The sequence below is a fragment of the Colossoma macropomum genome, unplaced genomic scaffold, assembly GCF_904425465.1.
Source record: "Colossoma macropomum unplaced genomic scaffold, Colossoma_macropomum, whole genome shotgun sequence".
Lineage (NCBI taxonomy): Eukaryota > Metazoa > Chordata > Actinopteri > Characiformes > Serrasalmidae > Colossoma > Colossoma macropomum.
This window is the reverse complement of record NW_023494788.1, coordinates 7893513-7918180: the sequence shown is the minus strand read 5'-3', so window position 1 is coordinate 7918180 and position 24668 is coordinate 7893513. Positions and strand designations below refer to the sequence as shown.

At 38.4% G+C, this 24668-nt stretch overlaps 1 protein-coding gene across 2 annotated transcripts in view; it reads right to left on the bottom strand.

The window, feature by feature from the left end:
* Nucleotides 1-87: 87 nt before the first annotated feature.
* The window catches only part of elmo3 (engulfment and cell motility 3), a 41613-nt gene continuing 17032 nt past the window's right edge, over nucleotides 88-24668 (bottom strand). The window contains exons 7-21 of one of the 2 annotated variants that reach the window (XM_036568222.1): nucleotides 23849-23948; nucleotides 21698-21849; nucleotides 21010-21088; nucleotides 19047-19097; nucleotides 18795-18917; nucleotides 16134-16256; nucleotides 15299-15403; nucleotides 14911-15019; nucleotides 14250-14386; nucleotides 7428-7591; nucleotides 7148-7260; nucleotides 6878-6982; nucleotides 6245-6324; nucleotides 5858-5938; nucleotides 98-4479 (exon numbers count right to left, since the gene is read on the bottom strand). In XM_036568222.1, coding sequence (XP_036424115.1) covers nucleotides 4267-4479; nucleotides 5858-5938; nucleotides 6245-6324; nucleotides 6878-6982; nucleotides 7148-7260; nucleotides 7428-7591; nucleotides 14250-14386; nucleotides 14911-15019; nucleotides 15299-15403; nucleotides 16134-16256; nucleotides 18795-18917; nucleotides 19047-19097; nucleotides 21010-21088; nucleotides 21698-21849; nucleotides 23849-23948 — 1735 coding nt within the window. In that variant the 3' untranslated portion in view covers nucleotides 98-4266. Of the gene's footprint in view, nucleotides 4480-5857; nucleotides 5939-6244; nucleotides 6325-6877; nucleotides 6983-7147; nucleotides 7261-7427; nucleotides 7592-10984; nucleotides 11181-14249; nucleotides 14387-14910; nucleotides 15020-15298; nucleotides 15404-16133; nucleotides 16257-18794; nucleotides 18918-19046; nucleotides 19098-21009; nucleotides 21089-21697; nucleotides 21850-23848; nucleotides 23949-24668 lie in introns of those variants that run through there. The other variant, XM_036568223.1, reaches the window with a different exon arrangement.

Below are 24668 nucleotides of genomic sequence, written 5' to 3'. Positions count from 1 at the left end.
AGCAAACAAGATAAAAGGACAGAGTCATATGGTCACACAGGAAATTGACTTGAAAAAGTAAGCCAGGCACAGCACATGATACTACAAAGGCTGCCAGTTCTCTTCATCCCACAACTCCCAGAATTTTAATAGACACATTTACAGTCTACACTGAGTTTCCCTGTTTAAATCCTTTTTAAACAAATAATTGAGTAATTGGAGGCTTTTTTTTAGGAAAGTTACATTTTAATGATTGAGAATTTCATACAAATGAAAACAAAAGCTCTCTAATGTATTGTTCTGATAATATTACATGTGATGGAGCCAAGATCAACCCAGAAAACCAGTAAGTTATTGTGAAGCTATTTACAACAAAAACAACCACAGGTGATCTGGAATTAAAGCCTTGATCCTTTAGATCTGTCAGTGCCAGGAGAAAACTGTGAAAGCTACAGAGGAATGTTTACAGTACACCGTTTTCAAAGATAGTCAGAAATAAAATAGTTGTCATTAATGCATAAACACAGCACACATACAGCCACATGAGCCACGTTCTAAACCAAACACTGTACCATTAACAAAGAACTGTCTAAAGGTGAATTCCACTGATTTTTTAAATTTTCTGCATAATTCAATTTGAAAACAAAGTCATTCAGAGTGGTTTAGTGTGAAATGCTTTGCTCTAGATAAACCTACAGAGTCAGAATTGTTCACAGTGGTGGTGATAGGAACCAAACATCTGAGTTTATTGCCTCTAAAAGCTCCCTTACAGAAATATATTATATAAAATATCTGCAAGTACACCGCCTGATGCCCGAGACATTGTTTTCTGTTAGTTATGCGATATATTTTAACTTAAAACATATTTTTAACAATACACTTATGGTGGAGAGGACATGCAAGGCATTCTAAAACAAAATAATCCCCAATAAAACAGATTTACCACTATTTTACCACCATCAACATTACAACAGACATGTTTAGGTTCACTGGTGGTTTTGCATAGTAAATAAAGTGGCTATATTGGTGTTGTAGACATCACAACTCCTGGTTCCTATCAGCACCACTGTAAAGAAATCTAAGTCAGTACATTTCTCTATGTACATCTCTAATCAAACCACTTTGAATTACTGTTTACATCTCAACCACTAAATTATGCAGGAATTTTGAAAAATCTGTGATATTCCCCTTTAAGCAATTGAAGAAAAAGGAACCACCTGCAGTGAAATGCTGAAAATGCAAATTAATGCCTTACACTTTGACAGGAGTAATTCGTAGAATCAGATTTCTTATAACACTTTACAATGATTTCCAGGTAAAAGGACACAAAAGTGATACCAGCCACAACAAGGCTACTGTATGTACCTGTCCTAAAGGAACAGCGAGGTGAAAAATCAGATTTACATAATTTACACTTACCCAATTGTAGTCGATGAGCCGAGACATTTTGCTTCTTTAGTTTAATGTTGGAGCTACTAGGCTAATGTGGCTAATAAACCCTAGAAGTCAATAGTCACCCAAATAAATTCCATAAACCCCCAAAACTCCTCTCAAACCACATTCAGGTCTTCAGTAAAGGGTCCATATCATAGAACATCAAACTTCTCTCTCTTTATTGATAATAAACATGCAGCATAAAGCAAAGATGTAGTCTGATGTAGTATGAACACAATGTTAGTTTCAAAACCTACCATTATTTTCCCACTACATACAGCCTATATATGGTGACTAAACTGCAAAAACAGATTGTTTTGAATTCAGTGTTCCTCTGATGTGATAAAGTCCAACTCTATATATGTCCATAAATTTATCCTACAGCAGCAGAGCCCCGCCCATTCTTATTCACACTGAAATTATAAAAAGTGTTTCACCCAGGACTACTTTTTTAATGAGACACAAAACAGGGTGGCCAATAAGAACATATATCAGCTCATTTACATATATCAGTCTTAAAGGCACAGTAAAAGAATCGGCCGGTCTCATATTAAGTGATTAGAATATAGTCATATAAAAATGAATAACCTAATTCATGAGTATGTAAACCCACAAAAATGTCTTAAGTGGACCTCAAAAATGTACAAAATGAAGCCTTCAAGGTTGTGTCTGTTGACTACAATGGCTGCCCGAAGGTGAAGTTTTGTCCTTTTTATAGTTCACAGTAAGTCATACTGTATCCTAAACCATATCGTCAAGCCTGCAGGACCTTAATGACGACCTGGATGAGGTTTGAGTGAATTGAGGGAAGTTTTGGTGATGCGTTCACAGAAAAGATTTGGGTGACTATTGACTTCAAGTGTTTGTTAGCAACATTAGCCTCATAGCTCTAATGCTAAATTAACAAGCAGAATTTGGACACTGAACGTCTTTTGGCTGATCAGCTACATCTGGGTAAAGTGGAAAAGTGCATAAGCTTGATTTATTGCCAAACCATTTCTTGAGCAAGTTGAGTTTTTTGGCCAGAAACATACTTCACGCAAGAACACAAATGCAGACGTGTCGTGCTCCACGGACAGTTTTGTGGGTTGTTGCATTAAAAAATGCAATTTATAATGCAGCACAAGCTGAATACTGAGTGTTGAAGCAAAGCGTGCTGTAACGACAGCAAGACTGACCAAGCTGTCTGTACCGCCAATGTGCTTCAACCTGGTTAACTGTCATAGCAGACGAACAGCTGGATGAGTCTCTTGCAAAAATTGTTTGCTGGCATAAACATATTTATATTACATCATCACCTCTTCATTATGATTAAACAGGTAAAGCACCCAACACTCTTTTACTGTTCATATGTTTAGCAGTTGTAGATGTTGGCATGACAGTAGATCCCATTCTTCTTTGTCCTCTATCGTCCCCTTGAGTGCTGAGAGTTTTAACTGCCACAGTACCATAACAATGCACAGTGAGTTTGCACAGAAAGGCCCTGTGTTTGCAGAGCCTTGGCTGAGCACTGTCATTTGCATATTTGCATTGAGGATGTTTCTGGCCTTAGTGAGGGAATCTTATAGAACAGCACAGTAACTGTATTTGCAGCTGTCTGATGTATATGTACCAATTATACCAAGAGACCACAGTATATCTTGCCGATATTACCAGTAATGCCACAAATCACTATTGCTATTAGTGTTTAACCCCATGCTTTTAAATCAGCATTAAGGTTTACAATGATCAATGTTGTATGAAAGATGATTATTGCTTCTCTTTTTAATTTTAAATATAAAATAAAAAATAAACACAGAAACTGATATAATGGCATAACTTTCTGGAAAGATGTATGAGGTCTATTATTAATTCAAATTGTTCAAAAATCAATATTCAAACATACTTAAAGGAAATCCTGTGTCTTGTGTTCTTTAAGTGATGAATGAAGCTGAATTATTATCTAGGTTCAGGCGAATCCAGGTACCGCATAATTAGCTAATTCTTATGTGCCAATCTTTTAGTTAATCTACCATTTTGAAGTAAACAAGAAAAATGCCCCTTGAAATTGATCCCAGATGTTACATACAGCTGGTAGATTCACTCTTATTCCTCTCCAGTAGTTGCTCAGACTTGCTTAAGACAGCACAAGCAATACTGTCATATTGTTATCAGTCTTATATGATTGGCTCACTGCTAGTCACATGACTACAAGGTTTTTTATTTTGTCATAACAGTAAGGAATTTTCAGTGAGGTTCCTAGTATTCATTAAGGCAGCATTCATTAAGAGTGAATCTAACTGCTGTATTCAGTAGAAGTCAACACTACAAGCCTTCGCTCATCGATGTAAAACACTGCATATTTACTTCCATCTTATTCATTATTCTTAGAAGACTCCCATGTAGAGTACCATAAAGCGTGCCAGTTTCATTTAAGGATAAATAGGTAAAGAAGACAACAGCAAAGAAAGATCAATGTGGAGCCAAACTAGGAACAGTAAGTACCATGTAGAAAAGGTGATTTCAAAAGTGTAGATGTGCTCTGCCAGACCTTAATGATAGAAACCTACCGATTCTCAAAAAATAACACCTTTACATTCAGCTTCAAGAAAGGCAGCCACATCACCACAATGGGGTGTGTCACTCTCTGGAAAAAGTTTCGGTGAGGATTTAGTGATTTGCGTGTTTTAGGGCACAATGCTGCAAAACGTCATACCAAACTGCAGTGAAACACGGCCTCTCTTACTCACGGCCTGCTTTTTTCACAAATCTCCTGATCTTAAGGCCGTAGTGTGTCTGCTACCAGCACGTCCGTCTGTGCTAACGAGGTGTCCACTCACTTCAGAAGGGCTGAAACATGGTCAGTGCCCAAAGTTACTGCTCCGCCTGGCTGAAGTCGTAGCAGAAGTTGAAGTTGCTGGGGGGTTTGGGGATGGGCGGGGCCGCGTCAGGGATAGGGACGTTCTCCAGGTCCAGGAGGCGGAGCTTAATCTCCATGGAGAGCAGGATTTCCAGTTCGCTGCGCATCGCCTCGCTGCTCATCTCTTTGCCCAGCAAAACATTCAGCCCATCCGTCCACAAGCAGAACTGAGAGAGAGAGAGAGAGAGAGAGACAGAGAGAGAGAGAGAGAGAGAGAGAGAGAAAGAGAGAACTATAGTACTATATCTAGTACTCTAGTACTAGAGTCTTACACAAAAAATTCTGTCCCTGTCCAAATGATGTGTGTTTACAGATTTTCTAAGTGAAAACAAGTCCTCACACATCCTCTACAGAGAACACACTTCTGCACACATTAATGCAGAATTACTATTTATTTTCTGAATTTTACATATTGGGGAAAAATAAGCATACACTAGGCAAATACACAGAAATCAGGCACAAAAATAATGTGATAATTAATCAATTAATAGTGTTTTCTCTGTAGAAGATGTTTTAACCTATTTACTTAGAAAATTAACAAAACATGCAATTTACTAAAACCACTGTGCTGTTCATGGAATAATCTTTAACCATCATGTTGCTAGGCAACCACAGCCTACTGTTAATGAGGTGGAAGAATTGACTATTTGCAAAATAATGCTTGTCATGTCTCTCAACCCATCACAAAAGGTCTCTATGTGCTACTTTCTCAGTCAAGTGAGGCATCAGCTCGGACAAAACTCCTCAGAGCAAACCTGCAGTGGGAATGTCAGTAGCAGTAATTTAGTCTTATGTGTCTCAGAACATGACGTCTTCCTCTCACTGCTTCCTTAATTTCAGTTGAAGTACATTTTTCTGCCATTATTTTAAAGCAATTAAAAACATAAACGTGCTAGCAGGAAACTCGTCTCACTCTGACTGGACCTCGCATAATGCTTGCCATCATGGTAATGTCTACACTAAGTGGTACTCTACGCATGCGCGTCATTTGGATCTGACTACTTGTAGTGAGCATGTAAACAGAGATTTTCCATCAGACTGTTGAGCAGAATGAGCATATAAACACCTCAGTCTAAATCGGAATGTGAATCGGAATGTATTCAATCAGATTGGCAAAAATCTTTGTAAACACACCCACTGTCTTTAGACATATGCTGTCCTGATCATCTGTAGGGTGGTGCTGTTTTTATTTCATCACTGACGCTGAAAATGTTTTAGATTAAACCACATGTAGGAACCACACTCACAGCTCAGTGGCAATTCTGATAATGATAATAAGGCAAGTCTTATTATCATTACATCATGTATTAATAATACTTTATTTATTGACCATCAGGGTATTTCAGCATAATAAATATGAATATATTTGTCCTTGAGTATTGGAAAAAAAACACTACATAAATAAAAATGATGATGATAATGATGAAATATTTTTCCCTTTCCCCCCTTTAGCGCACACTACGCACTTTATCATAGACACCATCTGAGCACTGTCATAAGGCAGTGCTGAATAATGGACTAATGGAATGATGGAGTCTCACTTACATCTGTTCTGGAAGAGGCGATGAAATTCAAGCTGTACTCCTCAACATCATACGTAATGCTGAATGCCAGGTCCAGCATCTCCTGCAGAACAAAAACATCAGCAGCGTAATTTGGGGGCGCTGAGTGCTTATGTTACGAGTTGTTTTCACTCTCTGGAGTAGTTGTGAAAGCCAGATTTCTGTTTTTCAAATTTAAGCATTTGTTTTTCCTACAGCGGAGTTAGTTGGCTAAGGCAGGTCTCAAGCTGTTTGATAAAAACACAGATTGACGAAGGATAGTAGATCTGTGTTGTTTAACAAAGCAAAAGCCTGCTCTGGTCTGTCACCTTTAAAACTGTGTGTTTAAATGCTGCTGAAAGAAAAAAATAGGGAGAAAACAGGGACTAACCTTGGTTTGTTTGCCTTTGTTTTCTTTCATGTGTGGACAGTCCTTTCCAATCAGCAGCGCTTTGATATCTGCCACAGGGACTGTGGGAAGACACAAGACATCTCAACTAAAGAGTAATAGCTCTTACATCTATCTGTCCTTCCACACAGCACAGGACTACAGATAGGTTAGCTGTAGTCTTTTGCTTAAAGAACTGGCCTTTGAACCAAGTATTCACACATTCAGTCACAAGTGAACATTCTGCTGCCATTACTACGCCATTAGGTAAGACCCTTAGATCGAGTCCCTACAGGTGCTACAGATTTATATGGGATTAAAATCACTCAACAATTATTAAAGTAAGACTGCAAAAAGTACACACTGAAGTTTCATACTGGATTTACAATTATTACTGTCAGACTGTAAAAAGTACACACCTTGCAGATTCATACTGGATTAAAATCACACCACAATTACTACAGTAAGACTGTAAACACCACACACACACACACACACACTGTAGATTTATACTGGATTAAAACCATTCCACAATTATTACAGTCAGACTTTAACACTATGCACATTGCAGATTCATACTGGAATCCAGTAAATCCATCCTTAAATCCAGCTCGAACAGAGTGTGATTGCGCTTACTCTTCTCCTGCAGAGTCTCAATGGAGGGCGTCTCCGTCTCCTCCTCCACATCCCCATAGTGCAGGACTTTGTGATTTGGAGAGAGCCGGCAGTACCAAAGCTTATCTGAAATAGCCAATGTATAATTTCACCCAAACTAAAATGTTCTTAATCTTCTTTTACATGACAGACTCAAATGTGTACAGTTACCAGCAACAACCAACATTAGCTCAAGGTCGAGGCGCTGATCCTAAACCAGCACTGCTACTCTGAGCGTAGGAAGTACCTCACCTTGTCTCCGACGGCTGCTGATCTTGCGGAACAGCGTGCCATGACACAGCCGGTTCAGCCTCTGCTGCCTGATCAGCTCCAACAACTCTGGCTTCAGACGCTCTTTCAGCTCACTACACACAGACACACACAAACACACACACATACAGACACACAGCTGCAGTGATTTGCTCCCCAACAGCCAGGAACAGCAAAATGTTTACAGCACAACAGCTTCCACTGTAATAACTCAAAAATCATTATCTCTTAAATTATTGATTTGGTGATGTTTGTCACTCACAGCACAGGCGGGGCCAGAGTCTCCTCCTGATGCAGTCTCTCAGTCTGCCGCAGCTTCAGGATCTCACTGTAGTTCAGAGCATTCACCTTGTTCTTAAAGAGCTCCAGTGAGGTGGGCTTACTGGACAGGGTCCTGGTGATCTGCTCTCGGACCACCTGCATAACCTGTGTAACACAGACATTAACATCAGTTCTGGGCTCTTCTGTTAGGCTAATGTTAGAGGTGTAAACATGCATCAATCTAAAGGTGGAAATTCACTGTCTAGATTTTGGAATGTTAAAATCAACTACAAACATATTCAATAAAGTATGTGATTATTTTTTGTCCAACATAAAATGTAAGAAATAAAATAATTTCCTAAAGAATATTAATCAAAATGAAGCACTGCAAGGTCAGAGATTTAGACACCCAGTTAAAGAAAAATTCTACAGCTTTTTAAGCATTTCAGCATAAATAAATGGTTAAGATGTAAACAAAGGCATTCAGAGTGGTTTAATGTGAAATTTCTGTTTTAGAGAAACTTACGGAGTCAGAATTAATCCATGATTATGGGAATAGGAATACCTAATAAGCAAGTATCCCACTGACCACTGGAAGGTCAGTTTCAACTTTAACATTCATAATTAAATCATTCAAATGTAAACAAAGTCAATCAGAGTGTTTTGATATGAAATGTTTTGTTCTAGAGAAACTAACCGAGTCAGAATTAATCCAGGATCATGGGAATGCTTAATGAGCGAGTATCCCACTGACCCACTGAAAGGTCAGTTTCAGCTTTAACATTCATAATTAAATCATTCAAATGTAAACGAAGTCTTCAGAGTGGTTTGATGGGAGTCAAACTGTTCACAGTGGTGGTGATGGGAACCAGACGTCTGAAGTGTTTAATGCCTCTAAAAGCTCCCTCAAAGAAAGTTATTACATGAAAAGGTTATGAATATGCTGCCTTTGTGGCAGAGAGGTAGGGTGTTGTTAGGCAAAATAGTCCCCCCCCCCAAAAAAACAGATAATTTTCAGATTTTCCACTATTTTATTATTATCAATTTTACATATAACACTCAGAAGTCATGTGTGGGTTCACTCGTGGTTTTGGATATAATTTTATTATAAATAAAATGGCTACATGTAGACATTATGACCCCTGGTTCCTATGACCACCACTGTAAAGAAATCTGATTCAGAAAGTCTTCACATCAAACCACTCTTAATGACATGAATGACTGAATCATGCAGTAATGTCATAAAATCGGTGGAATTACTGTTAATGTGTATTGTTCGTTCAACAGTTTCTTAACACAACAGCTTGTAGCCATTTTCATTTTCATAACATGCGACATGGTCATGTGGGAGTTTTTTTTTCAGCAGTTTTTGTCACTTCTGTCCATCACACAGCTAAACTGATATTAATCAAATGAGTGAATAATTGCGCTGTGTGCCATCTCGTGCGTGCGTGTCTGTATGGGATGTGACAGTTATGCTTGACCTGATGGACACAGACACATTCAAAGAGACATACACAGCTCGACCTCAGGCAACCCAAATAAAGGTCAGGAGCGAGGGAGGGAGAGAGCGAGCCGAGAGAAAGACAGAGAGGAGGAAATGAAAGGAGGAAGGGACAGAAAACACAATGGAGTTTTCGGTTTCTGTCCAGAGCTGAATCCCCAGCTGTGCCACAGACAGGAGCACAATGACCGGCCAGCTCAGCCGTTAGAGAGAACTGACCCCTGCCGAAATCACCACAATTCACTCCCTTCAGCTGCCTTCACCACAAGCCCTCGACTCACTCACTGTCTCACTGTCTCTCTCAGCCTATTACCATGACCATGGGAATGCTAAATGAGCAAGTGTCACATTGACCCACTAAAGTGCCACTTTCAGCTTTAACTTAAGCTTTCAAACTTCGGGTAAGTTTACAGAATATTTACTACACATTTCAGGTAACTGATCTACACTGCCTTCTGTCAATAGTTTGGGAACACCTTAATAAAATGCTATTTAATACAGATGTTTATCTTGGCTGATCTAACTTGTTATATTTAACAGTAAGCAGTTGTAATTTGATGAAAACAATGTCAAAAACGTGTTAATATTTGAGTCAATATAAGGGACCACACTTCCTTGGGAATCAAACCAAAGGCCACGCTTTGTATCCCCTTGTTGTGATGTCAGCACTCATCAGCACTCAAACCTTCCAGTTGAGACCAGTATCTTCAAAATGTGCTTTTAACAATAGAAAAACCTGCTCGTCATTCAATAGGAAGACACTTGAATGAACATGAATCTGAACGTTGAAGCTAAAAATACACAAAGCCTCAGCAGACAGCTGTCTTATGCTAATAGAACCTTTGCAGACATTTTTCTTACTTAACTGAAAAGTAAAAGGTGAAAAAAGAGGCAAGGTGGCTCAAGACTTAACCTTATTAACCTTTAATCTATGTTAATATAACAAGATTTTCTACTCAAGCAATTTTAAACCATTTCTATTGGCATTTTCAAATCATATTAAAATGGGAAATGGGTTTTGATCCAACATATTTTACAGTAATTATGTTAATCAGTTGGTAATTCCAGTGTTTTTCATTCAGACAGTTTAAAATTCTCATAGGGGATTAACTGCTCTGGCAAGAGCAAGAACACCTGTGCAGGTATCAACAGCTGCAAAAAAATGAAATAAACAATCTCTCTGGGTCTTTGGCTTCAGAGGACACTAAAATACTATTACACAGGTGAAGCAGGTAAAAAAAAACAAAACAAAACAGATTTTTACTAAACGTCCCACAACCTCTCTAATAGGTAATTAATACCTCTAGTAGGTAATTCAATAATAATTGTGACATAAGAGCCACAGGAGGTCTAAAATTGCAGTCTGATAACAGACACTTATTACTGACAATTTAAATGGAAATTCCACTGATTTTTCAACATTTCTGAATAATTAAGTAATTAAGATGTAAAAACACAGTCATTCAGAGTGGTTTGATGTGGAAAAACTCTGGTCCAGAAAAACTCGCTGGGTTAGTATTGTTTACAATAGTGGTGATAGGAACCAGACGTCCATGTTTACTGTTAAAGCCTACCTCACCTGAAAATGATTATATGAAACAGTTATGATTCGCTGCCTGATGTCACAGACACATCCAAGTCAACGCGTTTCTCTACAATTAACCATTTCACATCAGGCCTCTCTGAATGACTTTGTTTACATATTAACCACTGAATTATGCAGAAATTTGAGAAAAAAAAAAAAAAATTCAGTAGAGTTCACCTTCGCATCAAGACATTCACATGTTAAACAAACATGCATCTGAATGATAAATCTATAGATGCTCTCTGCAGGGATGAAGTAAATAATGAAGTCCCCAACACACAGCAGTGCTGGACCCTCAGCTGCCCACAGCTGATCAACAAACAGAGCTACCACACCTCCTCTCCCTCTCTTTCTCTCTCTCTCTCTCTCTCTCTCTTTCTCCTCTGTCATCTAATCTTTCCTTCCACTTCTGTCTCAAATCATCCTTTCCTGTCTGGGTATCAACAGTATATTCAGTATGTAAACCTACCTCCGCCATGGTTCAGTTAAAAAGCTGCCTCTCCGGACCCTCACCTAGCAGTGACGGAGTGTGTGTTTGCATACAGACCTTCCCTCCAACGCACAGACACTGATACGCACTCCCAAACACACATGGCGCATCTCTCTGAAAAACCCGCCCTCAAAAGAGTCAGCGCACGCACACACACACACACACACACACACACACACACACACACACACACACACACACACACACACACACACACACACACACAGCATGGGCCCCAGGAAACCAGCTGGCAGAAACTCACTGCCAGAAGCGATTAACAGTGGAGAGAAAAAGCACAGTCAGGCAGTTCTTGGAGAAAAAGAGTGAGCGATGAATATGACAAAATGAGAAAAACAGTGAGGAGAAAAAAAGAAAGGGCGAGGCATTGAGGTGTGCAGAAACACCACTGAGTCAATTTGGAGGAATGTTAACCAGTGCAATGAGCTTATATTGAGAGCAGACTGAGTGTTTAAGCAGTATCTACGCACAGCGGGCTACTGCAAGGAGGCAATACAGCCCTAAAGCCTAAAGCAATAGCTGTGTAATGTTTTCTTAAATGCTGAACAACACAGTCTATACCAGTACTGGTGCCACGGACTATGGATATTAAGCTGTAGTGGTACTGATAGACAACAAAAACTTACTGGATCATATGTCGAATGAAAAAAAAAAAAGAATGAATCTGATCCAATCCTAAAATAGCACTTACGTTATCTCACATGATGTTGATGTTGACTTTGTAACAAGAATGTATGGGGACAACCTAATTTTCTATTTTCTAAACCAATCCAACACTTCGTGAAACCAGAGCTCAAAGTAGGGAGTGACGGGCGCTCATTCATGTTCAACGGACAACAATTTTATCGTTAGCCCATGGATGTAATGTAAGTTAGCATAGCTGAAAGTTTCCCAGTATAGCAAGTGGATGTGTGGTGAGTGTGCAAAGAACACATTACATAGAGTAAAAATAGTCATCACCTCCTGTAAGGGAAAGATAGTTCTGTTAGCTAATGATAGTGTTTCGCTAGCTAGCTTATTTTGCTTGTGTTATCAAAAGCCTGTGACAATAAAAGAACCCTTTTTGGTGCTATACAGAACCCTATCAAAAAGATTCTATATAGAACCATCTACAGCACATTCTCCATCGATCGGAAGAACACTTCAACAATGTAAAGAACCCTTTAAATCATGCAGATGATTCTCTGAGCGTTCCTGGTTCTATATAGAACCACTTTCTTTACTAAGGAACCCTTAAAGAACCATCATTTTTGAGAGTGTACAAAGTCAGATTTCACCAGTAACACTTTAATGTGACATTCAGTTTTGGATTTATAGATCTCCCCCAAAACAAAGAGATCAGAGTCTGACTGGAATGCATTACTGGAATGACTGCACCAGGGCGCTGCCAAGGTGGCTGTCAAGCAGACAGACTTTCCAACGAGGACTTTGGTTCATCTTAAGTCAAGCGCTCATTTTAAAGCTTGGTCGTTTGCAGTGTTGGTATTGGCATCAGAAAAGACAAAAAGTAGCACAGTCTCATCTTTAACTGCAATGTGTATCATTTTCTGGCTGCCTCGGAGTGTTTTGAAAGAACAGTTTACAATAAGGTGCAATTTTAGGAAAAGCAGAACAGACCTCAACACCTAAGAATGAATCATGAGCTCACTAATGTTATTAATGCTAACATAAATATAATCTGATACTGTGAAACCGATATTTGGAAAATATAGCAATATTGAATTTTATCGATAACGTCCAGCTCTACATTAGACTGGAAAGTTTGTTTCTCTTTATTTTCTCTTTTGTTATGCTCTCTCTCTCTCTCTCTGGTGAGCTCTGTTACTGTGGAGTGTAATTTAGTGCTGATGTTAGTAAGTGATTGTGTTGGGGAGCAGATTTCTCTCTCTGTGTAGTTGTGCTACAGGGTGGGATTGCTATTGTTGCGCTAATACCTTCATAAAAAGATGGGGCTCACTGCCCCTGGCCACGAGGACTGCGGGAGAAAACGGTCATCACAAACAAAAGGCCGGACACTCGTTCCACCCCAAAGGGTCAAAAGGCCGTCTGTTTATGACCCAAAAACGCTTTGTGAAAAAGAGGCATGTTGTGGAGCATTTGTCCAGTGGGAGGATCCTCCACCACACATTAAAAGAAGGACATATGAATATTCACAGACTTACAAAGAGCCTTCGAATGCACAACCTGTTCCTTTGAAGGTTTAGCTGTATTTGAATAGCAGGCCAGACTAAATATTTCTCAGCCGTAGTACTTGCCCAGATGATCCAATCAATATCCCATTGTAGTGCTGTTCATGACCATAAAATCAACACTGCAGCTGGTCACTTCACACAATGAATGATTTAAAAACACAGAATTCACAGTAACTTTAACCGCCTAACTTCAAGTAAGTAAATTAAACTGGTACAAAGCAATGGAAGTTCCAAAAAGGACAAATGATTGGACAACTACCACAGGTACTCTTTAGAAACAATTAAATAAATCACAAAATTTCACGTTTCACCAGCGTTTAATTTGATTTGATTATTTTGGAGGAACTGTTTATATAGTAATGAAATATAAACAGTGTTGAGCTAAATACTTTGAAAAAGTAATGTTGGCTGAATAATGAATACATTGTTGTAAATGTATTTAGTAACATATTCTACTACAATACATAAAAAGTTACATATTCAGAATACATTTAAAGTACATATTCATAAGAATGAGGGAAAAAACTGCTGTTTTTTTTACTTAATTAATGGCATTTTGCACTGTTTCTGGTTGGCAGTGTTCATGTAATTCTTCTGTTAATATGTTTCATGAAAAAAAAAAACCACTAATTAAATGATGTTACGACATTATTTTAGCTCTTTTAGCTTTTTGCCTCAATCCATGGCTTCTCCCATAATTCCACTGCCATCTCAAGAACTAGGCAAACAATTCACCATATCCCAATAACAAACACTCACAAATGTCACAATACCAACGCTAAGCTTATCATTTGTCAATGTCCGCTACTGAGGAGGCTGATCATGTCTACTCAGGCTTTAGCAGTGGGTAAGTGTTCTTAAAGTATCCCTAAAAATGTAAAAGGGACCTGTACTGCATATTTCTGTTCTATAACGTGGACAATTTTAATGGACTTTAATGGGTTCTGTCATCACCTTCAGATTAATGTATTATTTTTTACAGTCTTACTGGACAGAATACAACAAATAATATGTAAAAACCATGAGTGGTCCACCTTATCAAAGTCCTCCTGTGTAGCTCTCATCTCCTTCCAGGTTTTGTTTAGCAGCTGGATGCAGATGCAGAAAAGCTCCTCCAGCAGTCTGTCCTGTGCAAAAAAGATGGGGTGGTAGTTCGAACCTGTCTCTGATGCTGCGAGAGTGAGGGAGTGAGAGAGAGAGAGAGAGAGAGAGAGAGAGAGAGAGAGAGGGAGAGAGAGAGAGATAACCCTTATATGTCTACCATGGCATATACTCCTTGAAACACCTTTTCTTCATAGCTCATTGAAAGTTCACATCTACACCAAATTTGTTTTTGTAAATACAAGAGATCATTTATTATACTTTACACAGACTTGTGTAAGATGATAATGATAATTTACATTTGGGATGCATTTTTGTAATTTTTAATATGAAAACAACCAGGAAAAAACAACACAATGTCAATGTAACTGATTACTTAAAGCTACACAATGTAAGTTTTGGGGATTTGGAGACCTCTCTGGTGGAAATTTGTAATTACACACATTGTGCAGAAGAACATTTTGTAAGGCGGGCTGTGCTTCGGACCCTTTCCCCAAGCAGATAAAATTGATGATTGCAGGTGCGTTGAAAGAGGGCAGGGCAGTGCTTTAAAAAAGCGTAAAAAGAAAGAAAAAAAGGAATAAAATGGCTCACGTGCTTCTCCGATACGCAGAATCTCACAAAGGATGAGTGTGAGCTGGATGCTGCTGCGGGCAAATGGACACTCATGCTTATCCTCTCTGCTGCTGTTCTCCAGAACAAACTACAGGACAGTGAGAGTGAGAGAGTGAGAGAGAGAGAGAGAGAGAGAGAGAGAGAGAGAGAGAGGGAGAGAGAGAGAGAGAGGGAGAGAGAGAGAGCGAGAGAGAGAGAGCGAGAGAGAGAGAGAGAGAAAAGGAGAGAGATACAGAGGCAAAAAGGAGACAGAGAGAGACAGACAAAGTTAGAGAGAGACAGAGAGAGGAAAAGAGACAGAGAGAGGAGGTTTAGTCAGTGAGTAACTGTAAGGTGAGATCAGTGTGAGAATGTGTCTGTCTCTCACTCTGCTGTAGGCATCTGGGTAACGGGAGGCAAAGTATGTCATGGTGTCGAGAGCCAGCAGCCCTGGAGGAGTCCGGCCCAGGTCCTGACCTGGGTTACTGTTATTCTGGAACACACACACACACACACACACACACACACACACACACACACACAGAGAAATCTTCCTCTCAGATATTCCAACATCAGAGCTTCGTATAAAAATAGAATCTAGAAAAAATTACAGGCCAGCTTCAAATTCAAACTTTAGCTTTACTCACTTCACTCATGTTAAGACTAACCCTACTAATAGAATCCCACCTAAGAATAGATGCACAGAATACTAAAAATATTGTTGTTTGAACTTGTGTCTCATTTTTAACTTATAACGGATTGTTTCACATTTTCCTTTTATTAAGAAAGAACTATTTTGCATTAAAAACTAATATATATAGTTGTATCATATCCCACAGTGTGTGTGCAGCCCTGTTACTGAAACTATTCTCACGACTAGTAAAGATTTCACATGGCCGTTCACTTAGGAAAGGTCTTGATGATGCAATTTCCTGTTTATCCTTGTTTTTCCTTATCCTTTAACAGGGTAAACACACTACCCACGCACAGTGGGACATAAAGCATAGTTCATACTTGTTATTATGTAAAATATTATTGTGAAATATAATAAATGTAATATACAAAATATAATTAACATTTAAAATGTACTTTCATAAGTGTGAATAATTGTAATGATTAAAATAAGCTAATAATGAAAAATAACATTTTCACTCCTTCACATAATCTGAGTAAAGCGGAATGAATCTGGGCCACGCAGAGCAGAGTCATTAGCTTGTTCTCACCGAAAAGCCTAGCTTTTTGAACTCTTTAGCGCAGAGCGAACGACGCCGCTCGTTACTCAGACTGCCCTCACTCTCCGTCTCAAACACAGCCTGGCGTAAACTGTGCAGCGCTTCCCTCTGCTCCTGAGAGAGAGAGAGAAAATGAAAGCAGTGCTGTTCATGTGGGAGAAGCACAGTATTATTAATTTCTCAGATTTGGGTCTGGGCAAACCAGCACTTGAGCAATCTGACAAAATAGAGAGAGAGAGAGAGAGAGAGAGAGAGAGAGAGAGAGAGAGAGAGAGAGAGAGAGAGAGAGAGAGAGAGAGAGAGAGAGACTGCCAATGACACAAGAATATCCAAGAAAACTTCAAAGAAAACATCGTTTTCATCCCTGACTCTCTGCTACTGAAAATACAGGCATATAATGCTCCATGGCTGGCAGATACAAAAGAATTCAACACACTTTTCCTCCACTAGGGTTGTCACAATAACAGTATTTTGACTTTGATACTGATATCAAGTGTAGCATCACAATGTTCAACACCTCAATGATACTATAGCAAAAAATATAAACAGATTACTGAACTGAACATAGAAAGGCACTCAAACTGCTACAGCTTAACAGAGCACAGAATACATCGTTGAAGTGGTGTTAGGCTTTAAAGGGCCCATATCCTTCACTTCTTTCTTATATTTTATTATTTTCCTGAGGCCCACTTAAGATGTTTGTGTCTGTTTTTGTATCAAAAACAGCCATAATTCATTTTCACATGATCATTTTAAACAGACTGTTTTTGTTACAGCGCCTTTAACCTCTTACTGACCAGGGTATATTTTGGTTTTTACATCTGAATTTACATGACCAAATCGTAAGGCAAATTATTCAGTAACTGCATGAAATAAATGTAAATTCTTATTTTATTTATTATTATTTTTTTAAAGCTCCCCTCGAATTAACAGAACGTGTGTTTTATGATCATATACATATTGCTGTATGCTTACAATTTACTGCTGAAAGCCAAAGATCTTAGACGCTCTTTGTATTATTTTATAAAAACAATTTTTACAGAGCAGATCACTTAAGAGACGCCATCTGTTTATAGTTTACGGCCTAGATTTGTGGAAAAATGGGTCGACTTTCAGTAGACTAAAAAATTTGTGAGTTCAGCTTCTTTTACTATAAGGATTTAAAATTACATTACCCATCTACTTGACTGGAAAGAAGACAGTTACAGCTCCCATATGACACCCACTTTTTGAATGTAGCTTATGAAATATGAAAGTTATGAAGAATATGACGAAGTGCGTTTTGGAACCACCCATGGTCTCAAGGAGTTGAAAAGGTTAAGCACCTATAAATATGCTAGATATGTACTGAAGTATAAAAATCAGCTCTGTTCTGATAGATAAACAGACAGATAGACAGACAAATAAAAAAAGACATAAGTTAGAGTATGAGAGAGTAGGAATAGAAGCATGTCTGCATATTTACATAGCATAGAAGACAGATTTGTTGTATTTATATGAGAGCAGGTTTTGCACTAAGTGGTATGAGATAGTTTACAACACAATGAGAACAAACATAACTAGGAGTATCAGCAGTGTTTACAGTCTGAAGTGCACAGTGAGAGTGTCATCACAGTAGCGGTTATGATATATTGCACAGTGTGTATTAACAGGAGAGGTGATATAGTGATGTGAATTCAGCACAGTTCAGACAGCAGGAGGTCAGAACCATCTCTGCAGTAAGGAGACTCGTTGTAGAGCTTTATAGCAGTGGGTAAGAAAGATCTTACACTGTGCTCTTTAACACAGTGTAGCTGTAACAGTCACTGAATGTGCTTCTCTGATTGGCTGGCATGTATAGGACCTCATTTCAAAAGCAGTCCAGGCTGAAACACTCATTATAACTTCAATGTGAATGAGTGGAGCCAAACTGCTGTATGTCGAATAGTAATCTGTGTGAATGTGTTTGTTTTTTGTGACATTACAAAAACAATAAATTCAACACAGGCTGTTTTTGCAGGTTGATATTAATATATGGACTGTATGGACTGGGGTGTTTTGAAACTTCAGCAATGTTAACCTACTCTTATTTAAAAGAAAAGGATATAGGCTCTTTAAATAAATGTTGAAATGTAGAATATTGTTTACCACACCGTAGTATTGAGAAAGTACTGAGGTTTCTATACTTCATACAACACTACCCTTCACAGGTATAATGAAAGTGTGCTGGGAAACTGACAGGATGGTGCCAGTAGTTGTCCAGGTTTCTACTATAATGCATAAATAAATATATATAGTCAAAATAGTACTGCTTATATATTGTTGCTGTAGTAACTTTGCACCTCCAAAATAGTAACTTTATATGAGAAGGAAATGTTCTTAACTTCACATTAATGTAACAAACTATTATTTTGTAATAAATCATTATTTCAAGGAAATCTGGATCATTTCTATTGGTCAGTTTGACATGAAAATGTTCTCACAATGTGAACGGCAGGTGACGTTTTCAAATGGTGAAGTAATAAACCAGAGGAAAAAAAAATAAAGGTTTGAGGTTTGATTATATTTTTAACAATTAATAGGCTGATGCACGACAAACGACACTGGGGCAAAACCGTAAATTAATATAATAAAGCCAATAAAGCTTCTTTGAGCCGAGTTGAGAGCGCAGACCTGATTAAAGGAGTCCAGCGGAGTCCTCATGCGCGGCTCCAGGAGGTTCAGACGCACTGACTGCAGCACGTACAGGTGATGAGCCATCTCATCTCCAACCGAACCTGAACTGTGGATGATGTTCTGAAAGACAAAACACAGAACTCACATTTATAGCACTGAGACTCATTACTCACAAAAAATGCACAAGCAATTTTTTTTTTATTCCACTAAAACTCATTTCTAAAGACCTGCAGCAGGTTTTCACCTCACCTTGTAGATGTACTGGCGCAGGTTCTTCTTCTCAAGGAAAGCAAAAAGTTCCTGAAATACACAATGAATAACGTCCATTTACTAAATATCAATGTACACCCAGTGTTTTCTACTGAATTGGTTTAAGTTCTTTGACAGGAATGGCACAAACTGAAGGGGGCAGCAAACCTCAGGTGAAAATACACTTTTTAAAGTACACATTACACAGGGGAATTTCACTGATTTTTTAAAATTTCTGCATATTTTAGGTGTTTGTGTGTGAATAAAGTCATTCAGAGTGGATAGAGAAACTTAGAGTCAGAATTATTCACATTGGTGGTGACAGGAACCAGACATCTGAAGAAAGTTATTACATGAAATTCTTGCGTTTCCTGATGCATGAGACATTGTTTCACAGTAGTTCTGAGATTAGCTTTTGGCCTAGAACATATATGTGTGTGTACTTGTTCTTCTTTTTGTTTTTTTTGTTTTTTTTTAACAGGTCAGAGAGGCACAGGTATTGTAAGGCAACATTTTTTCAGGTTTTTTCAAAGCATTGTTTCAATATCTACATTGGATATAAAAACTCTGAAGACACGTGTATATGTATTCACTGGTCATTTTGGATAGTACATAAAATAGCTATAGTTGCATTGTAAACATCACCACCCCTGGTTCCCATCACCACCACTGTAAAGAAATCATTTACTTTGTTTCTTGAGTGTAGAGAAAAAGTTGTGCTACAGTGAACCATTTCATATCAAACCACTCTGAACGAATTTATTTACATCACAACCACTAAATTATGCAGAAATTAAAAACAAAAATTTGTGAAATTCCCCTTTAAAGTCTTTTACCATACGATCAGCATGTGTGGTTTAGCCATAGACAAAAATACAAAATGTTTTTCTTTGCTGCTCTATATAAATCTCTTCCTCTAAATGACACGATAATAACACTTCCGCTTATCAGCTGATACCTCAACTTCCTGCATTATATTCCAGGTAGCTCCACTTCTGACCGTAGGTTTGGCTGTGCTGGTGTAATGGTTAAATGCTTTCTCACGTCAGACATGACTGATTAGATTTACTTCTCTAGGCAAGGCAACTGGGGTGCCTAAAGCTGAAAGGAGATTTTCATTAAATGAGAATTCCACCAAATGTTTATTTTTTTTAATTTCTGCATAATTTAGTGGTTGCGGTGTAAATAAGTTCACTCAGAGTGGTTTGATGTGAACTAGTCCACTGTAGCACAACTTTTCTTAATATTTCTGCATAACTCAATTGTTGAGATGTAAAGTAATTCAAAGTGATTTGATGTGAAATGGTTCAACGTAGAGAAACATATTGACTAAAGTAGAAGTGAGCCATATGACAAAAATATAATATCGCAATACTTCAAGCTATTTTAATGATACATGATATGTCACAATATTTATTTTTTCAGATATCGGACACCAGCAGTGCTACATTATAAAAAATATGAAAAACTGTGAATACAATGATTTCTATTCAATATGTGACATACTGTGTTGCACCAAATCCAGTTAAACTAAGTTTTTTTTTTTCTATCTTTATAATGAAATGTTGCTCTTCTTATAATAAAACATGCAGTTGGTCAGTGTTCTCCAAGCACCGATGATATACACTATATGTTCAGAAAAGCATACTGTATGGTAACAATGCATCAAGATAACAATATATATAAAATACATGCCAAACTATCATAAAACAATGTCTTATGCATCAGGCAGTGTATTTCTAACCTTTTCAGATGTCTGATTCCTATCATCACCACTGTGAACAAGTTTCTATAAAGGGAGCATTTCACATCAAACCACGCGGAATGACATTTATTGACATCTTAATTATAAGAAATTTGGAAGAAAAAAAAACGCTGGAATCCCCCTTTAGCTTTGTTAAAAAAAATATGATCACAGACACTGCCAAGGGAAATTGAAGACAAGGCCAGAGAGTCCACTCACCTGCCTATCTGTCTCCCCAGCAGTTTGCAACAGGGCCATCAGGAGGGCCATGGCTTTAGTTTGAAGCAGCTGGTTGGACCTAAATTTGGCAGATATGAATCATTTAGAGAAAGTAAGATAGAGAGAACAAGACAGGCACTACACCAACAAATGTCTGCCCGTTATTGAAGGTGAAATCTTATGAAACCATATCTTCTTTACACAGCTTCCTCCTTACACCACTGCAGTCCATCAGCCAAAATATATTGTGTCTGCAAATTGTTTCTTTAGTTTTGCCCTGAAACTACAAGGCTAATGCAGCTAACAAGTACGGAAAGCTTATAACCCACCAATTAGAATTAAACTACATGCCTGGACCATCATAAAGTAGCACTCAAATAGACTTCCTTGTGGTTTCTCACACTGTATGACATACTGTTCTCCAAGGTTATTTATCTTTAAAAACAAACTGAATTTTTGTTTTTACTTCAGTCCAACAGACTGAACTTTATTAAGTCTGAAACTTACAACAATCTAAGTCAATCTGAACCAAATCAGTAGCACTTTCCACACAACTACAGGTGCCATGGTTTAGGAGTAACTAAGTTCTCGGTATATCGGCTCCATTCAGTCCTACTCCAGAGCTGCAGAGTAATCAGCAGACATGTAAAATGAGCATGAATGTGTGTGTTTGTGTGTGTGTACATACACCTGCAGGTGGGAGATGAGCTGATCCAGAGTGATCTCCTTTCTGATCTGCTGGAAGAGGCTGCTGCTGCTCAGGACCATGCTCTCCATGATGTCCAGGGAAACCTGCTGGATAGAGGCATCCAGTAGCTTTCCATTCACAAAACCGACCACCTGAGAACACACACACACACACACACACACACACACACACACACACACACACACACACAGAGAAACAGGAGAGTTGAAGTGTGAATTTCTCAATACATTCCCAATATTAACACTTTTCATTCACTATTACTACTTTACTCATGTATCTGACGTAATAGTGTGTTCTAGGATTATAATAAGCCTGTCACATTTACTACATACCCATCTGATAAATTAACAACAAACTGAACATGAAAAACATTTATCAGTTAGGTTGAGACAAATGTAAATAAAACACAGCAAGAAACATGTTTAGGTAAAAAAGGCTGCAGACCTAACAATGCAGACGGATTTTCACTCAGGCTTGTTTATTAATAGTTAACTAAAAACTGAAATAAAGAAAATTAACACATTAATCATATCTATTTATATGACAATCAACAAATAAAAGTTTAAGATAACGACAAGCCTAACTTGTAAAAAAAAAATTGTTTAAATTTAACAAACAAAAACTGAGCTACAAGGAGAGAAACAGACATTGGCTGAATCTCAAATGCCAGCCTACTCCCTGTATAGAGCACTGCATACATCATTAAAGCTCCAGAGAACCTAAATCCATGTTTTCTGTGTAAGCAGGTTCATTTTGCTCTTGTGGGCATAAAATATGTACAAAGAATGTCCTGTGAAATAACTTTCCAGCGTCCAGCAAATGGCCAATTTATTTCTCCAAAATTCTCCGCTCTCGATGCAAACTGGGCAGTCTCAATTTTGGGCCACGCATACGTAAGCAGTATTCTCATTAATCACAAGGCTGATGTGGGATTTTCACGCCTGCACAGCTTTAATAAAACTTCCCTTACAGTCCCTCTGTGTCCGAGTAGGAGAAACATACCACGAGAAAGCTAACCACCAAGCGAAAGCTAACCACCAAGCGAAAGCTAACCACCAAGCGAAAGCTAACGTAACAAGCATAACTGAGCTAGCAAGAATTGCCATTATCTGCATTCCCTGGACGCACAGCCATCAGTAAAGTGAATAAGAACTGTCTTTAAGATGTTGCCATGTAAAAGCTGGGTCATTTTCGTGAGCCCTGGCAACAACGGGGTCTACAACACCACTTGTAAGCCTGTTTAACTCCTTTCAGATACGTCTGATAAGCGATTTTTAAAGCTGCAACATGTAAGATATTTTTTGTTAAACCTGAAAGAAGTAGAATCATCAAGTCATGAGAAATAAAAACAGGATAAAATATATTGTCAGTATGATCCTGACAGCTGCCCTGTAACATCTGAAATAATAATTTAATATTTAGAGGCATCAGGGCAGATTTTGCGGGAGTTTTCTGGACCACGTCATATGTCTTCACCTATTAACATCGCACTCAACAGACTCAAAAAGAAGGTCTGACTCATTGTTTAAGTCTCTACACATTATACATACGCTGATAATAGTATCAGTAATATATAGATCAGTTGACAGATCAATAGATCATTCATTTACTTCCTCAGAGGACAAGTCCTTTACCAAGTTTTCACTTATCAGCGGACTGAGGAGTCTGAAGCACAACTTACATTAAAAAATGTTCTTCCACACATTACACATTTCCACCAGAGAGGTCTCACACTAAGCTGTGTTTTATTATATTTCTGTCAGGCTTTTTGTCCATTCAAACCTTGCTGGATGTTTAACACTTAATTTTCATATCATACAAACATTTTTAATTAATTAATCTTCCCTGGGTCTTTAACAAAATAGTGTTTCACTACAGTCTCTCTGTTCAATTTAGAGTAACATACAGAGAGAAAGCCAACAACCAAGCGAAAGCTAACCTAGTAAGTAAAACTGAACTAGCATGCTCGCTCATCTGTCTGCCTGTCATCCGCCTGCTTGTTCATTCATTCATTCGTTCGTTCGGGACACTTGCTGAACATGCAGACTGAAGACAAATTTTGCAGAAAAACAGCACTTTGTTGGTGTAAATCCAGCCAACAGTGATGTGTTTGGAGGAGGCAGTCCTCACCTTTTTGATGAAGACGCTGGAGAGGTTCTCCCAGGAGACGATTCCATGGTCCATCAGCTCCATGAAGGCCGTAAGCGTGTGTAACATAACCAAAGGAACCCTGCACACAACAAAAAACCTCATCATCTTCATATCAGTGTCTAGTGTATAGTATAAAAAATAAAATTATACATCATGTACTTTAAACACCCGTTTACTTTTCTTTTTGTAGGATTTTCTGCCTTCCTCACATTTGTGAGTCATTTTAGAGTCATCGGCTGTTCATCTTTCTGGATCCATCTAAAATGTTTTCATTTTTTAAGAGCTTCCTAATAGTTCAATGAAACCTGCAAAGTTGCACAGGGCCAGCAAATTAGAATCATTTTATACATTTGTCTGAAACCAAACTGAAAAACACTGATTCCAAACTTTTGAACTGTAGGGGCATTTGGTTAGCTAGTGTAACAGTCAGTTATTTGACCATTTAGTGATCCACACTAAGACCCAGACCCAGTAATACGCTTCGACTCTGTATACCCCAGCAAGAAGGGTAACCTAATTCAGCACTGCTGACCTAGTTAACTCTAGCTCAAAAAGCGCATAGAGGATGTTGTGCCCACAAAAACAGTTCGTGTTTACCCCAGCGAGAAACCGTGGCTCAACTGTGAAGTCCGTGCAGCTCTGAACGCATGTACCACTACTTTTAAATTAGGAAACACGGATGAGTATAAAAAGCCAGCTATGCTCTCCGCAAGATCATAAAAGCAGCCAAACTCGAGTACAGGGCTAAAGTGGAGTTGCAGTTCAACACCACCAACACGAGAAGCCTGTGGGAGGGACT